We start from the raw sequence: 17,937 nt of genomic DNA on the forward strand, positions 1-17,937 counted from the left end.
AAATAAAAATTTGTGTGCACCGCAACCCTTCATTTTTATATGGTAAATTTGTCGATCATTAATTATCCCATGACTTTATTAAAATCCCGATTTTTTTAAATATTCGTGTCGCAACGCTTACGTACATAATATAGAGCCTTAAAAATTTATTTACTATGCGTATTTTGTTTATTTTACAACTTTACTTAATGAGTCATGAAGGGTTTAGAATGTCATTTTTGACTTTCATATATAATATATCTATGGGGGTGCGCACAAATTTTAAATTTATTTGATAAATTTGAGTTTTAAATATGGTTTCTTTATATATATTAATTGTTGTATCTATACATCACAGATTAAATCAGAAGGAATTAGTTATGGAATATCTCAGAATCCAGATACAAAAAATTTTATTTTCGTTTTTCACGAAAATTATTTTGAAAGAGATTTTAATTATTGTGAAAAATGTGGTGAAGAATATACAAACGAAATATTTAAATGGTGTAAACCATGTCATATCATTCATTTAAAAAATGATTTTACCAATTGGGCCAGTGGAAATGAAAAAATTGATTATTTCATTCTAAAAAATCAATTAAAAATTGATGATCCATTGGACATAGTATTTGAATGGATACCATATAATCAATTTAATAAAATTAAAGAAATAGGAAATGGAGTTTCCACAGCAATTTGGAAGGATGGTCTTTTAAGGCATAATAAAAGGAGCTTAAATGAAAAAGTTGTTTTAAAATATTTACGTAATTCACAAAATATTTCTAATGAAACGTTGAACGAGGTATGAAATACTTTGTAAAATTAAAATTTTTTTTTTTAATCAATTTTCTAATAAATATTTTATAATTCAATAGGTCAAGTTAGAAGGTATCAGCATTGGATTATCTCAAAATCCGGATACAAAAGATTACGTTCTTGTTCATAATAAACAATATTTTGAAAAATATTGTGAAAAATGTGGCAATGAGTATACTGACGAAATATATAAATGGTGTAAGCCATGTCAAGTAAATTTGTTGAATAATCTTATTAACAAGATTGATGAAAATAAACAAATTTATAATTTCATACTTAAAGAGCAATTAAAAATCAATAGCCCAGATGATTTTGTATTTGAATGGATACCGTACGTTCAATTCAATTGTATCGAAGAAGTAAGAAAAGGTTTTACCACAGCAGTATGGAAGAATGGTTTATTAAAATATAATAGACATTCAAAGAAGTATGAGAGGAAACCAAACGAAAAGGTCGCTTTAAAGTATTTGTATAACTTAAAAAGTAACTCTTATGAATATATAAATAAGGTATAATTAAATTAATTTTTAAAATAATTTTTTTAAAAAATATAATTATTAATATTTTATCGTTTGTCAGATTAAATCAGAAGATATTAGTTATGGAATATCCCAAGATCCGGAGACAAAAGAATATATTTTGATTTTTCATGGAGATTATTTTAAGAAATGTTGCGAAAACTGTGGTGAAAAATACCATAATTCCTTTGAAATTGAAAATAAACGGTGTAAATCATGTCAACACCATGAAAATGAAAAAATCAATGATTTTATACAAGAGCAGCAACTGAAAGTTAATTATGATTCTGGTGGTTCCGGTATATTATTTGAATGGATACCATATAATCAGTTTCATGATATTAAAAAAATAGGTAAAGGTGGATTTTCCACGGTATATTCAGCAATATGGAAGAATGGTCCGTTACACTATAATTTCAATAAAAATAAATTATGGAAGAAGGGACCATTACATTATAGTTTTAACAAAAATAAATGGTGGATGAGAGAATCAAATAAAAAAGTCGCTCTAAAATGTATCTATAACTCACAAATATTAATCGATGAATTCCTTAATGAGGTATGATTATTAAAATTTAGATATTTTAACATATGAATATAATATTTTTTTAATATATTGACATATGAATATATATTCTTCTTATAGGCTAAAACACATTTGGCATATACAAACCAAGGTTTTGGTAACATTCTTAAAATATATGGAATATCTCAGAACCCGGATACAGAAGAATTTATCATGGTTCTAGAATATGCAGAAGGTGGAAACTTTAACGAATATTTATGTAAAAATTACAATACACTTGATTGGTTAAATAGAATTATAATATTAATGAATGTTATTAAGGGCCTTAAGGAGATTCATCATAAACAGATGGTCCATCGTGACTTTCACACGAAGAATATATTGTTTAAGCATAAGCATATAGAATATATCAATATATGCATTTCTGATATGGGACTATGTGGAGAAGTTGGTGATATTGATGAAACAAAAATTTATGGGGTTATGCCTTATGTAGCACCGGAAGTGTTAAGAGGGCAACCTTTTACTCAAGCAGCAGATATATATAGCTTTGGAATGATTATGTATTTTGTAGCAACCGGAAGACAACCTTTTGCTGATTATGCTCATGACGAATTTTTTGCATCGTTAGACATATGTTATGGGATTAGACCTGAAATAAATGAGCCAAAGGCACCAAAATGTTATATTGACTTAATGAAAAGGTGTTGGGACTCGAACCCAGAGAATAGGCCAACTGCTATCGAAATAGAAAATTTTATTTTACTATTTTATAATTCATATGTATCTGATGAATTAAAATATAAATTTGTTACTAAAATTGAAAGTAATCAACAATTTGAGATCGAAAAGCAATTTAAAGAAGCAGAAGAATATAGAAAAGCAAACCCCTTGTCTTTTAAAAATATCAAGCTAACTACACATTCTCAAATTATTTGTACATCTCAACCCTTTACAAATGGTCTTCCATATACTAAATCTGAATGTTTAAGCTGCGCAATCTAATTACTATATATCATCTAACTATTATGAACATTTATATTTTAACTGATTTTTATTGGTTAAGCATCGCATTATTTTTATTTATTTTTTTTTGTACTTTCGCTTTATATTTTGTAATTTTTTAGTTATTATTTTTGTATTTATATTCTTTATATATATTTTTTACTTCATATTTTATTGTAATTACAAATATTTTTACTTCTCGTGTATTTATAATTTTTTACTTATTTTTTTTTATACTTAATTTTATTTAATTCGTAGTTATTATGATAAATTAACAAAAACATTCACAAAAAACGAAATGGTCGTTCGCATAATCACATCATTAAATAAAGTCCAGAAATATAAAAATATTATGTTTAATATGTTCAAATTATTAAAAGATGATTTATTTAATCTCATAATAATTTACTTTTTTTATTTTCTACAGATAAATTATTTATCTTACCATTAGTTTATCTTTAAATGGGAAAAAACTAATTTAGTGTATTTTTTTTAATGTTATTTTAATGTTTTAATATCCAGATACCGATGATAAATATTATGAACAAAAAAATCAATCGAATTTTTTCTTTATCGTAAAAAAATATATATAAATATATTGTAAACTCTTACATTTACCTTTAATAAGTAAAATAATGTCATCATCGGATAACTTTTATATCCAAGATGATATGTATTACGATATAAATTAAAAGAAATGCGCTTTCGTGCAAAAAAAATATATCCGAGAGGTCTATGATCATCAGCATTCTATCGAAAAAAATAAATAAATAAATTATTTTTATAATACCGGTTTAGGATAATTTGCAAAAGGAAATTATCACTATTGTAAATGATGATATTACATTTTTAGTTCTAAACTTTTAACCTTTATTTTTGTTTCTTATTTAGTATTTAAACTTTTATTTAGTTTTAGTTTAGCTTTTTTTTATTTTTTTTATCTTTTATATTTGCATTGGTTCACCAGTTTTATGCATATGTCCCATAGTGTGAATTTTTAAAATAATTCTCTTAGCCAAAAGAGTTACTGCATACTGTTTTTTTTTTCGCTCATTAGAAAAGTTTGTATAATAAAGAACACGAAATTCCAAAAAATAAATTTTTTATTAATAACGAAGCCCGTAAAATTAATTATCATTTTCTCCTGAGTGCCGAACAATCACTTAAGATATTAAAGAATATCCGATATATAAGGAATGCTAATTATAATTTAGTACTTTTTCCGCTCTATCTATAAAAAAAAGAATGTCCGGAAATGTCCGGATGCCCCAGTATCCAGAAAGTGTCTTGCCGGACATTCTTTTTATAGGGTCTTACTTATCTTCAGATTGATAGTCAGGAAGTTAGAATTTAAAAAAAAAATATTAAAATAGCAGAATAAGAAAAAAAGTATATTATAAATTTATTTATACAGTACATTAGAAGAATTAATCCAGCATTCCGGAATAATCATATATTATAAACTTAATTTACATGTTTTTCAATAATTTTTAATTATATTATACAGTATAATAAATACTTAAAAAAAGTATTCATATACTTATTTTACTTTATTTATTATCTTGAAACAAATATTTAATCTAAGGGAAAAAAAAATATCTTTCAGGTAAACTATTGTAGAGTAATGGTTAAATAACGCAGTTATAAAGAAAAGGAATACGTCAGCGTTATGTTACTTATCATGTATGGAATTATAGTGTCTAAATCTCTTTGCAGGCACTTTTTTCAAGTCCGTATAACTCGAGATTTTTCCTTAGATCTCAGGACCTTATGGCAATACGGCATGTATAAAATTATTGATGGTATTTTAGATCCATGTATGGTTTATAAAATTAACTTATTTTTGGTCAAAATGGTTCAAATTAAATCATTTAAAATTTGAATTAGCTGGAAATTTATGGTACGTTCCTCCGAAGATGTGGGACTTCTTCAAACACTATCTTTATAATTTGCATATCATATCACATGACGAGATATTAACCGATTTTAGCATTATTAAATTTCTCCTGTTGATTGTAAGTTTACAATAATAATGTCTCATTGTCTCATACAAATATGTAAATTATTACATCTTTATTATATCTTTGTATCACAATTAAAATAAATAATAATCAGTTTATCGTGAGAGTTTCTTCTAAATAGATATATATATAGAAGTATATAATATTATTTACATTTTAGTATTTTAATTTTTTTGTCAAGCTTAAACATGAATTCTTATTTTACCAGTTTTTCCTTCTTTGCGCAGTATATATTTTCACGGTTCTAACGAGAAAATACTGATTTTAACTCATATTTTATCAAATATCTTTTTCAAGTTCCAAACTACGTGTTTCTTTATTCGTCATTTTGCTTTTTAATGGCATACTATTTGAATCTCAATTTTCGAAGGGGACGAGTAAGTATAATCTATTTTTTTAATGTCATATTGCAACTTCTACAAATAATAATATTCTAATTTTATTCAACAGGTTTTAAATAATTTGCCATAATGGTAAGTGTAAAAAACTTGTTTTCATCTGTTCAATTTATTACAAAATGATTTTTTAATTTTTATTATTTCTATCCAACTCGCATAAAAAAAATAAATTGAATAAATCTATATAAGACTATTGAAGCAGATGCTGGATAATGATTTTAATGATGAGTTCTTATCGACTGATCCAGCGATACATTGTATTGATCCTTTAAGATTTTTGGCAAAGAGGGAATTAATTAGTTGTCCTTGGAAAATACAGAAGTAATGATATTTTGGATTATCAGCAACATAAGAAAAATAAAATTCGGGTTTTATTTTTTTTTGTTTTATTAATTTTACATAATGATTACTTTAAAATGTTTCACTAAGGTTATTGTACATATATAGTAAGTTTTAATTTCAGCCGATAATAGTACTTAAATATAATAAATCTAATAACTAATACTTCGCAATTTTTTTCCTCTAAAAAAAATCAGCATTTCCATTAATAAAATATGCAATAAAAATAGAAAGAAATAAGCAAAAAATAATACTATAACAAGGAAAATGGAATTATTTTTTACGAAATAGCACCAAATAAATAAGCAACATTTTCGTAAAATTAAAATAAAGGAACAAACAAAATAAATAAGTATACTATCCACGGATCATATGTAACCTGGCAACAAATCGGGCTACCATTTTTTCATGGGTTGTTTATTAAACGAATCGCGGGAATGATTTATTTATATCATTTGATTATATTAATTTGACCTTTTCATACTTCATACTTGTATAAAAATGAATAAAGATTTGCTACTATTTCACTAAATTGAATCTGAAAAAAATAAATTTTCATTTTTATGATTAAAAATTTTAGAGTACGAATATTTATATTATATATATATAAACTATTTTTACTCTGGATATCATATTATTTATTATAAATGCAATTGATAATAATAAATTACTTTATATTGATTATATAAAATTATTTAAAATAGAAAATTATTATTTTTCAAATTCATCATTGGATCATTAAAAGCAATTTCTTCTTCAAGGGTAGAGTGTATTACGTTATACTGCATATGTCATTTTTTTGATTCGTTACAATTAAAACTCTCAATATGTTTTTAAAACCGCTTAAAAATATTCGTTAGAAAGCCTGGGGTTCTGTCTTTTAAATGAACTTTAAAAAGACATAGTACAAATAAAGTTTATTACGTTATTAATATTAAGTTGTGAATCATCTATAAAACCTAACTTACGAAACTTTATAAAATAATTAAGTGTTCTCTAATAATTAAATAGCGAAAGAATTTATTCTAGATACATCTTTTCATTACTCATAAACTTATTAAAATCCTTTTAAAAGGATTAAAGGTTGAATTGAAATTTTTTTTTGCTACAAACTTTTTAATTTTGTTTATTTTCTTTTTCTTTCTTTCTTGTATTACTTTCAAAAATCAATCTCACACCCGATCCCAACAGGGCTTGGTCAAATCGAAAATGATATATTTGCATTGTATCATTATATTAAATAATTTTTATTACGTTCATAGATCATCCATATATTGATGTGAATTACCACCATTGATTAAACATGCATTTTCACGAATAATATTCAGTTTGGCATACAAATTTTATTATGTAATATAAATTGTTATATCATCCACTTAACAAAGATAAATTATCTGTCTTTGTACTAATGGAAGATTGGAACAGAGACCCTTACTATATTCGGATCCCATAAGTTGGTCTTTTACTAAATGTTATACCCTCATGGTAATGATATAGAATAAATAGTTTATTTGAGATAGTAATTATTAGGTTTATATGAAATGTAATTGAATGTCTCTTTACAGTGATCACTTTGTTTCTTTAGATGATGGCCTACAAATACAATATCAATGTATTGTACTACTTTTCACCCATAATCAAAGTAGCTTATCTACAAGGAAAAGGTTGATGAGCATATTAGTTTTTGTCTGAGCATCATTATTGTGCGAAACGGCCATTATGGAATACCTTGAGTCCTTGACAATTATTGGAGGATAATAACATGTCTCATTACTTATTATGACATAATTTTTCATTAAGAAAGGACACTTGAATATGCACTTATGTGATGTGAAATATTCTTTCAGCACCACAAATTCTTTGCATGAAATAAATTTTATTAAAAGAATTATTTAAACTTGACATGTTAAAAAAAGCTTCGCGTTATCATCAATATTAGGTGAGCGATAATAATATGACGTAAATTTAAGAAAAAAGAAATTTCTTAAATTTTTGAAAATTAAAATTCTATCTTATAAATAATTTATCAATATGAAGCAAGTATAACAATAAGTAAATTAAAAAAAAAAATTTTATTTGAAGTTAGGGTATTACTTCATAGCCCCTCTGTTGAATAAAATGAGATTATTATTTGTGTAGAAGTCATAATATGCCATTAAAATGTAGATTTATACTTACTTTTTTTCCTACTCCGTAGATACTGTAATACAATACTTGACAAAAAATCATTACTAAAGAAAAAATCACATAAATTTCTACTTTTTCATTTTCTGGTGCTTGAAAAGAAATTTGGTAAATATGAGTCAATATAGGTATTTATAATGTACTGTATAATGTATACTAAAACTTTTAACTTACCAATAGCAAATGCGTATATGAAAGTGGTCGATAGAACTAGCAAGTTAATTAAATAAACAAAGTAAATGTGCATTTTCAAAAGATTTTTATGTATTGAATTAATAACAAATAAAGAAAATAAAATTTGAGTTTGCAGGTTGTATTAATAGTATGACAAAATAAATTCGTACTATATCAATTGCGTTTGCGCGACCAAACTTTGGAATGGTATTTTTTGTTACACGAATTAGTACATTTGGCGCAGTAGGATTTAGACGTAAAACATTAAAAAAATTTTTATTTGATTTTACTAATACAATAATTTGATAAATACTTCTTTTAAGCCAAAATACAATAAATATGATCATTAGTAATATTGATAATGTTCGTCATGGATCTCACTTTATAGGATTTAAAGTTTAAAAATTGAAAGTAAATGTTTAATAATATGAGCCTTAATAATACATATTAATATTACTGTGCAGGTGAAAAAATGGGTTTTTTGCATGTTGAGCTTCACAAATAGACTTATTATTTAGTCAAGTGATGGTCTATCAGGTATTACAAAATAGTTTTTGGCAACGAAAATTATGAAATCATTCAAATTATATCCGCAGAGCCTTAATGCGATTGTGGATGCTTCTAAGAGAAAAAATAAATATTAGCAGGAACATAAGCCCTTTAGGGCGATGTAGATGCTAGCTAATATTTATTTTTTCGACCATTCTCTATTGTATGCTATTATATGAGGCAAATACGAAAGTAGGAGTTGCGGTGCACCCAAAGGATGAGAAGCAACTGGTAAGCAAAACATGAAAAAAAATAATGTAATATAAATGCATATATATTGGGTTCCGGAAACATCTCCAGAACATTCCCGGAACCGATCCAAAACTGTACCAGAATTCCTTACTCCCTACCTGCTCTCTACCCTATTCCTATCCTTCAAGCTTCGGGCATAGTGCTGGTGAATGTGCAGCCAGAATTTTTGCAAGCTTATGCTAAAGATAAATTCTCAAAAATGGTACTTGCCTGCATGTTTTTTTACAAGCATCATATGCAGAGGAAGTCAACTTACTGCAATCTATACAGGGAACTCGTCTAGGAGAATTACAATGAACTTTGCACCCATCAGGCCGATAGCACCCTTCATTGCAAACAGCGCCACTTCGTAGAATATAAGAGCAATGATAAATCCCATACTAGTAAGTTCTTTTGAATAAATGTCTAACTCTAATTATCTGAATAAATAATTTTATTTTAAACTGTTTTCTAACTATATATCCTTTGGGAAAAAATGAGCGGAATTCTTGGTAGCATAACTGGCATATTAGGAAGTTTATTTGGAAATCTCATACAAAGCTGGGAAGACCTGACTCCACAACCACGGAACCACCTGAGTTACCCGAAACTTTTGAGTCACCAGAACCAGAAGATTCGGAGGAAGAGAAAAGCAGCTATGAGACTACCGATGAAGGAGGAGATATAGCAGAATTAATTCTGATAATGAGTCTGATAATGAGTCCGAACCTGAAGATCCTAAAATAGTTAGAAGTAGGGTGTCCAGGATGGATTGTCGTTATGACCCAAAAATCGCATGTAATTTTCACGATTGAGCTGAAATTAACGTAATTTTGGCCCAATTCCTAAAGCCGTAGGTGCCATAATTTTAGCCAGAATTATTTTGTCCAGAATTTCTGCAAAATCATAATCACAAGGTTATCCAGCCATCCAATAAAACGTGAATCGTGAAATTTTATCAAAATCGTGACAACTCCAAAATTGTGATAAAATTGATAGAAGAATTAGCTCCGAAAATGTTAGTAGAAATTAGAGTGTTGATCATGCTATTATTCCAGAAAATTACCCTATAGAGCAGATCCTTTAGCCACGTTTGAGGACATCGAAGACCAAATTAGTGAAGTTTATAGAAGAGAGTTGGAGGCATTAGAATAAAGATAGTCTATATAGCCCATATGAGTCGAATTATACAAGGTAGCCAAATAAAAGTGAAATATTAGTTATTATTCGTCAAGGATTGAATGGACTAAACAGTCTCACGTCAATACGGTGAAATCTTAGATAAAATAGATGAAATGGAGCGTAATCGACATTATTAATGTCTTGAAGAATTCCCAGGGAAGAAGGAATCCAAATATTCCTGGAAGTCCATTACGTCCTAAAAATTTGGGTATTCTGTAAGTTAAGAGTTTTGCTAAGAAATTCTTGTTAAAAAATTTATGGGCTAGCTATTCCTAGAAAAAAAAATGCCCAGAAAGTTGCACAAATTTATGTGCGAATGCTTGCCAAAATATTTATTGCATCTATTAATAATGTATTAGTTTGTTCCATTTTGTTTGAGAAATCAATATCTGAGTGGTCTCTTTGAAACGCACCTCTTCTGTTTGCGTTGCTTTATCCACTTTGTTTGAAAAATCTGGTTTGTGTCCCAGTATCCATGCTGTATATATATAAACTTTGCCGTTTCTTTTTTTGATCATATCTTTCAATTTCATGTCTTAAGAGTGTCTATATACTTAAACACTTCCATGCCTCATTTATTATTGTTGATGGGCAGCTATTTAAGGAGACCTGAATACTTTTCATGAAAAGAAGGCCGGATTTCTTCATATAAGTCAATAATTAATCTCTTCGATGTCTGCCATTTAGTAACTAACGAAGTTACTACACTTAATCTATGTAATGTTCAAGTGTTTTAATGAAGTACAACATGCCGATCGGCTTTATAAGGAAGGTAAATCTGAGAGTTAGTATAATGAGCACAATAAAGAAATGCATGCGGATCTGATATGTGAAAATACGCTCATATAATTTGGCAAAACAATATTCTGGTCAGAAGAAAACCGTTGCATTATTCACTGGTCGAAGTGGGATGATTTGCATGAAGTTTATTGCCCATAAATAGCTTATACATTTGTTGATCTCAATTACGCTTAAGAAATCTCCATCAAATTTAATTTATAGATTGAAACGGGTAAAATTTATTGTAAATTTTATGATTTTAAAACTAATTCGCTAATTATAATGTATAAATTCTAAATAAATTTTAATTAAATTTAATATCAATGTTTATTACGCATATAATAGCTTGAAATTTACTTGAAATATGATATTAAATTTGCAACAAGCCATTTACTTACTATTATTGAAATTTTGCTATACTAAAACAAAATTTATATCATTACAAAATTACAAAAAAAAGCAAAGAGATAATCATAAACTTCGTAGCCACGCTCAATTAAGGCAATGTATTACTAGACCTTTGCTAAAGATGACTTTAGCAAGGCTTTCTTTGTGAAATTAAAAGAAATTTCATACACTTTGCCAGCTGGTGAGAAAGCTTATGACCTCTAATAATCTCAAGTCAATTTATATTAAAAAATCTAGAATGTTTGTGAGAAATATAATTAATGTTATATTATTATATTTGCTATTTGTGTCATTTTGTGATGGTTAAGTTGAACATGTACCAAGCATCAAAAACCATAATTGCAGTTTATTATTTTGAAGAGTATAAAAGAAAATGTAAAGAAAATTAAAAAAATAGTTTATTTGTGATTAAAAATAGTTAAAATAGTTAAAATAGTTTAATGTGTTATATCAATCCTTAAAATGGAATCAGTTCCTATTTTACTATCTACATAAAAATTAATGTCATGTGTATCACATGATATAATAACTGATAGGCGCAGTTCAATGACGGATAATCTTTCTTTAAAAAAAAAGTTTGTTCTTTCCCATAATTCCTTTCCTTCTTTCTCCTTCATTAATTTGTTTTTTCACAACAATAACATCAATGAGCTATTGGTATGAACAACTGACAAAAATTAAAGGAAATGAACAAATGCCTCCAATGGCTCAAAGTTGAGGTTCAACTGAGAACGAACTGAACATTTTTGCAAATAGTGCTCTCTTAGGTGATTTCTTTTTTATTTTTATCATTTTTTGAATTTTTTTTTTGTTTTATCGTTATTTACTATAATTTTCTTTTTTTTTCTTTTTATTTTTCATAAAATGTTTTACAAGCCTATGATAGCTGGACTTGAAGAAAACAAAAGTAAAAATTATACTTTACAAATTTTCGGTAGGTAATGTTCTCTGACGGGACTTTTTGGACAGTAAGTAAAATTTTTGGGAAAGAATTTCACCATTAATTATGAGGAACATATTAAATTTCCTTTTTTTTATTTTTTTGTAGGTAATGACTTGTCTGTGGAAGACTTTTGGATGGTGAGTTATTTCTTTTGAGAGGAATTCGTCATTTATCTGTAAGAAATGTCTGACGCTTCTTTTTTTAATCTTTATAGATTCTGTATTTCCAGAATTTGGTAAGCTATTTGAATTCAGAATTGACTTTAAGAAACCTATTTTAAAAGAATTTTATTAATGAAATTTTTCTTTTTTTATTTTTTAGCCTTATGGTACTTTGGATTAGAGGTCTGCATTGACTACTATTTTACAACCCGGCCCGCACTTGGAAATTAACATAAAGTGCCCAGCCCGGCCTGGCCCAGACTTAAAATATCAAAAACCTGGCTGGACCGGACCCGGACTTTTATTATATTATTTTGTTGTAAAAACAAAAAAATTGGCCAACTTAATTTTGGCCAGTTTAATTTCAGCCGGAATTAAGACGATTTTGGCCAGAATTACGAAAATCCGGGTTTGACAAAGATTCATGTACCGGCCCGAACCCAGCCTGGGTGAATTTTGAAGAAAATTTGCCGGCTCAAACCCAGATCCGGGTCCAGGCCAGGTTAGGATTTCCAGGTTCTGGGTCCCATTTGCAGACCTCTACTTTGGATCTTTGAAGCAGAATTTTGTTAATGAAAGATGAAGTTTTTTCTCTTATTTTAACGTGAATTTTTTTGACACATGGACTTCTGGTAATTCTTTTTTTAAAGTTCTTTTTTTTTAAATTTAAAAAAAGGGAAAGTGATTTTTAAATTATTTTTAATGAATTCAGTTTTTTAGATGGCTTCATTTGGATCTTTAGACATGTAAGTTATAGTGTACTTTTTTTTTATATTCTTAAACTTTTTTTTTAATATAATATTAACCTAACAACTTCATTTTCGTTCTTATTTGGATAAGTCTTCAGCTCTTTGGAGGTTGATTTCGGTAAGATATTTTTTTTCATTGACATTAAAAAATGATTACTAACTTTTTTTTCTTTTATAGATGACTTGCTCTTTGGTATCCAGAGATATTTTTGAACATGGATTTCGTAAGTTCAATTTTTTTCTTTAATTTTTCTTTTAACAAAGAATGATCACAAATATTCATCATCTTTCTTTTTTTAGATGGTTGGTTCTTTGACTCTTTAAACACGTGAAAACTTGGTGAGATTTGTTTCTAATTATGCATTTCAATGAAATGTTTTTACTAACATTTCAATTTTCTTTTTTTTAGATGGTCTAGGTCTCTGAATCAAATGTTTAGGGATCTTGTAGAAAAGAACACTAGTCGAACGATGTCAAATCGGGGATCAATCAGGTGACCGAATTCCACCTGATTGGTCCCTATTTTTTTAAAAATTTTCATCAATCGGTAAACCCAATTGCTGCCAAAAGATGGCGCAAAAGGAGGATACTCGGGTACCAATCGGGATATTCAATAGAGTATAATCGGGTATTAATAGTTACCAATAGGATATTTACTGGATATTTACTATTTGACATATCAGTATACCGATTGATAACTTTTTGATAAATTTATAACAATAAGAAATCTGCCGATTGCATACATTTTTATTTAAATTTATTTGATATTTTACAATAATTACATTTAATAATTTAAATTTATTAATTATTAAAAATACAAAATTAGAAATACTACTAATACTGAAATTTTATCTGGAATCCGGTATCCAGGTTGGAGCAAATTCCCTACAAAAGAAATAAAAAAACATTAAAGAAAGTTTTTTAAAAAAAGTTTCAAAAGTTAAAACTTACTTATAGGATTTCAGTATATACATCTATCAGAGCCGATTCCCTATAATAGAATAATAAAAAAATGTTTATTACCATTTTTTTAATAGTTTCAAAAAAAAATTTCTGAAACTTATTACTTATGGGATTCTATGGGATTCGTTATACCGATTCCCTATAATAGAATTAAAAAAAAAACGTTAGTTAACATTTTTTTAAAAGTTTCGAAAAATATTTTCAAAACTTATCTATAGGATTCGTTATAACTAATTCCCTATAAAAGAATTAAAAAAAAAATGTTAACGTTTTTTTAATAGTTTCGAAAAAATATTTTTTGAAACTTACTTATGGGATTCGTTATACCGATTCCCTATAATAGAATTAAAAAAAAAAATGTTAGTTAACGTTTTTTTAAAAGTTTCAAAAAAATATTTTTCGAAACTTATCTATGGGATTCGTTATAACCAATTCCCTATAATAGAATAATAAAAAAACGTTAGTTAACGTTTTTTTAATAGTTTCGAAAAATAATTTTTGAAACTTACCTATGGGATTCGTTATAACCGATTCCCTATAATAGTGTATTAGAAAAAAAATGTTAAAAATATTTTTTAATAGTTTCGAAAAATTATTTTTCGAAACTTACCTATGGGATTCGTCCCTATAATTGAATATTAAAAAAAACGTTTTAAAAAAACGTTAAAACGTTTTTTAATAGTTTCGAAAAATTATTTCGAAACTTACCTATGGGATTCGTCCCTATAATTGAATATTTAAAAAAAACGGTTTAAAAAAACGTTAAAACGTTTTTTAATAGTTTCGAAAAATTATTTTTCAAAACTAACATATGGGATTCGTTATAACCGATTCCCTATATTTGAATAATAAAAAAAAACGTTAAAAACGTTTTTTAATAGTTTCAAAAAATTATTTTTCGAAACTAACCTATGGGATTCGTTGTAACCGATTCCCTATAATAGTGTATTAAAAAAAAAACGTTAAAAACGTTTTTTAATAGTTTCGAAAAAGAATTTTTTGAAACTCACCTATGGGATTCGTTATAACCGATTCCCTACAATTGAATAATAATAAAAAAAGAGTTTCAAAAAATTATTTTTCAAAACTCACCTATGGGATTCGTTATAACCAATTGTATATTAAAAAAAAAGAGTTTTGAAAATTTTTTTCGAAACTCACCTATGGGATTCATTATAACCGATTTCCTATAATTGAATATTAAAAAAAAGTGAGTTTCGAAAAATTATTTTTCGAAACTCACCTATGGGATTCATTATAACCGATTCCCTACAATTGAATATTAAAAAAAAAAGTGAGTTTCAAAAAATTATTTTTTGAAACTCACCTATGGGATTCATTATAACCGAAAAATGTTAAAAAAAAATGTTAAAAATCGTTTATTAATATCTTCAAATAAATGGTTTTTTCAGTTTAATAAAGTTTCGAAAGTAAAATATTTGAAACTTTTGTGGGATTCTGGTATCCAAATCGGAACCAATTTCTTAAAAAAAAAAATTTTTTTAAAAGTTTCAAAAGTAAATGTTTGAAAAAAATGTTAAAGATAGTATGAAATAGTTTAAACTTTTTTTTAAGTTTCAAAAGTAAATGTTCGAAAAAAATGTTAGTGTAAATTTCAATAGTATAAAATAGTTTAATTTTAGTTAAAGAAAAATAGTTTATCAATAGTCTAATTGAAACAATAGAAATCAATCGGTAAATTTAAACTGAACGATAGTTATCAATCGGGTATTAACCTGATTGATACCCGATTGAAGTGTACACCAATTTCTAACTATTGAATAAATCAGGTGACCGATCAAAAAAAAAGTTACCAATCGGGTAGGTACCCGATTGGTCAGCGTTTTACCTGTGGAAATTTGAGGTTAGAGATCATAGGCTTTCTCACCAGCTGGTAAAGTGTATGAAATTTCTTTTAATTCACAAAGAAAGCCTTGCTAAAGTATTCTTTAGTGTAGGTCTAGTAATACATTGCCTTAATTGAGCATGGCTATGAAGTTTATGATTCTTAAATAGAAGTGAAGTTTCATTATAATATACATAAAATTTATAATAATTTATTGTATTTATTGTTAATATTTTAGCTACATATTTGCAAATATGAGTGAAATTTCATTAACATTTCTTATATCATAAAAAATTTCTGCTTAATGTATTATAAGTTTAAATGATATATAAAGAAGGTTTTATCACAATTTAAAATACATTTATATAATAGAAACTTGTAAATTTCAAATGACATAAACACTTCATGGAAATTGGACAAGTTTACAACAAATTTCCTTAATATACACTTTAATTGGAATTAATTGAAATTACTGGTAAATCAATTTGAAATGTGACGTGTATATAAAATTTCTCTAGTGTAAATGTATTGCACATCCTCCTACTTCAGCCAGTGATTGCTAACCGGATTTGCGCTAAATTCCATCTAATTTGTAAGGGTAAGCAAATGATCCCAAATATCCATTTTATTACATACTAGTACTACATTTCATTTCGCATATATCCCAAACACGTGTAGCAAATTTATCTTAGAATTTTTTCTAAAGTATTTATTACATGATGGATACAAGACAACTGCAAAAATACTTTATTATTTATAAACTGTAAATAATAATAAAAATTTTGTTTTTATGAGCATATTAGTGGACTAAACGAATGGTTATTGCTTCCAAGATTTGCAATATCGAGCTGTGACCCTTCTTTCCACAATTATAACATTTTCTATCATCATATTTCCAAGTACTATCTGACATTACGGCTCCTAATGGCATTAAAATCTGATCCAGGATCAATTATCAAATCCATCTTTGGTCCAATAGAGCTTATATCAATCCCTAAAACATATTGGTTAATATGATATTTCCATTTATATTGTTCCTGGATATCACCAACAAAATCCTGTTTTTGAAACTGATTGAATAAAACAGTTGGCACAACATAATATAGGTTGATTCTATTTGTCGATAATTTACTGTCAAGTTTTTTCAAACCAGCAACATTAGTATTATGGTTCAAAGAAGTGGTCATTTGGAAGAGGGAACTTGGAGCAATTATTGCGTCTATCGATGGAAAATTTACCTCATATGGTTGGTAGTATTTTCCATTTTCGATCTCATTAACATCAAAAAACATATATGTTCGGTAATGTTCCATTCTGTGGATTTATCCTGTAAGTTCCTTCCACCTTGGTATCTAAAGATCAAACCTTAAAAACTCCTCCATTTCGTAATAGTCTGAGAGCCACTTCTTCAAATAAATTACCAAAAACTTGATTACTTTTGCCAAATTTTAGGGCTACATTCATTTCACTAATCAATCTATATCTCAAAAGTTTTGAAGTTACCTTCTCTCCCACATAACGGGAGGCAAATTTTATAATTTTTTCTGAATATAAGGGATATTCAGTTCTATCCTCTAGAGGGTTCGTGACAATGTGTACAAGCTTGTGGCTTGTATCTTCCTGAGTATCACCTTCACCAATATACTTAATTATGTCTTCAGTACATATGCTGATCGCATTATCAAGCTTTTTTTGTTCAGTTTTGTCATTAGCATTTTCCAGGATGAACCGAGGTATTCCTCCCCATTTTAAGTATAAGTCCATAACCTGTTTTTTATCAAGATCATTGAAGAGCTTTTCCCTGCATTTATTGATCTCTTCAAACTTCCACACTGGCATATATCGCACCAGCTTCTTCCCCCATTTGTCAAAGTCCTTATAATGACTCTTCTCTGGTGAAGAAACAACAATGGTCTTTGCATCATATTCTGTTGGATGTTGTCCATCAACAATGTACCACACTTCTGGATCATCCAAATATTCTTTAAACGCAAACATAGTTTCACTATACAAGACTCGTTCTTCACCAAAAAGGGCCGGGTTCTTGTTTGCTTTATGGTATATTACTGTTTTTTTTAGTTTTGAAAGGATATGTAATAAGAATATGTTTTGCCAATCCCTGGATTGCCAGTAATTCGCACTCTTTTTATTTTATCATCAAGAAT

The 17,937-nt window shown here is 27.4% G+C and overlaps 3 protein-coding genes across 3 annotated transcripts; 1 reads left to right on the forward strand and 2 right to left on the reverse strand.

The window, feature by feature from the left end:
• Positions 1–9,126: 9,126 nt before the first annotated feature.
• OCT59_015256 (uncharacterized protein) lies at positions 9,127–9,487 on the forward strand (the record flags this gene model as incomplete). The annotated part of the gene is made up of 2 exons (XM_066139900.1): positions 9,127–9,144; positions 9,302–9,487. The coding sequence occupies 2 exons, from the start codon at positions 9,127–9,129 to the stop codon at positions 9,485–9,487; spliced, it is 204 nt and encodes a 67-aa protein (XP_066002730.1).
• A 7,187-nt stretch (positions 9,488–16,674) lies between these two features.
• Positions 16,675–17,085, reverse strand: OCT59_015257 (uncharacterized protein; the record flags this gene model as incomplete). Its single annotated transcript, XM_066139901.1, has 1 exon — positions 16,675–17,085. One exon carries the CDS (start codon positions 17,083–17,085, stop codon positions 16,675–16,677), a length of 411 nt encoding a protein of 136 aa, XP_066002731.1.
• A 46-nt stretch (positions 17,086–17,131) lies between these two features.
• OCT59_015258 (uncharacterized protein) lies at positions 17,132–17,770 on the reverse strand (the record flags this gene model as incomplete). Its single annotated transcript, XM_066139902.1, has 1 exon — positions 17,132–17,770. The coding sequence occupies one exon, from the start codon at positions 17,768–17,770 to the stop codon at positions 17,132–17,134; it is 639 nt and encodes a 212-aa protein (XP_066002732.1).
• Positions 17,771–17,937: the final 167 nt, after the last annotated feature.

The sequence above is a fragment of the Rhizophagus irregularis genome, chromosome 23 (assembly GCF_026210795.1).
Source record: "Rhizophagus irregularis chromosome 23, complete sequence".
Taxonomy (NCBI): Eukaryota; Fungi; Glomeromycota; class Glomeromycetes; order Glomerales; family Glomeraceae; genus Rhizophagus; species Rhizophagus irregularis.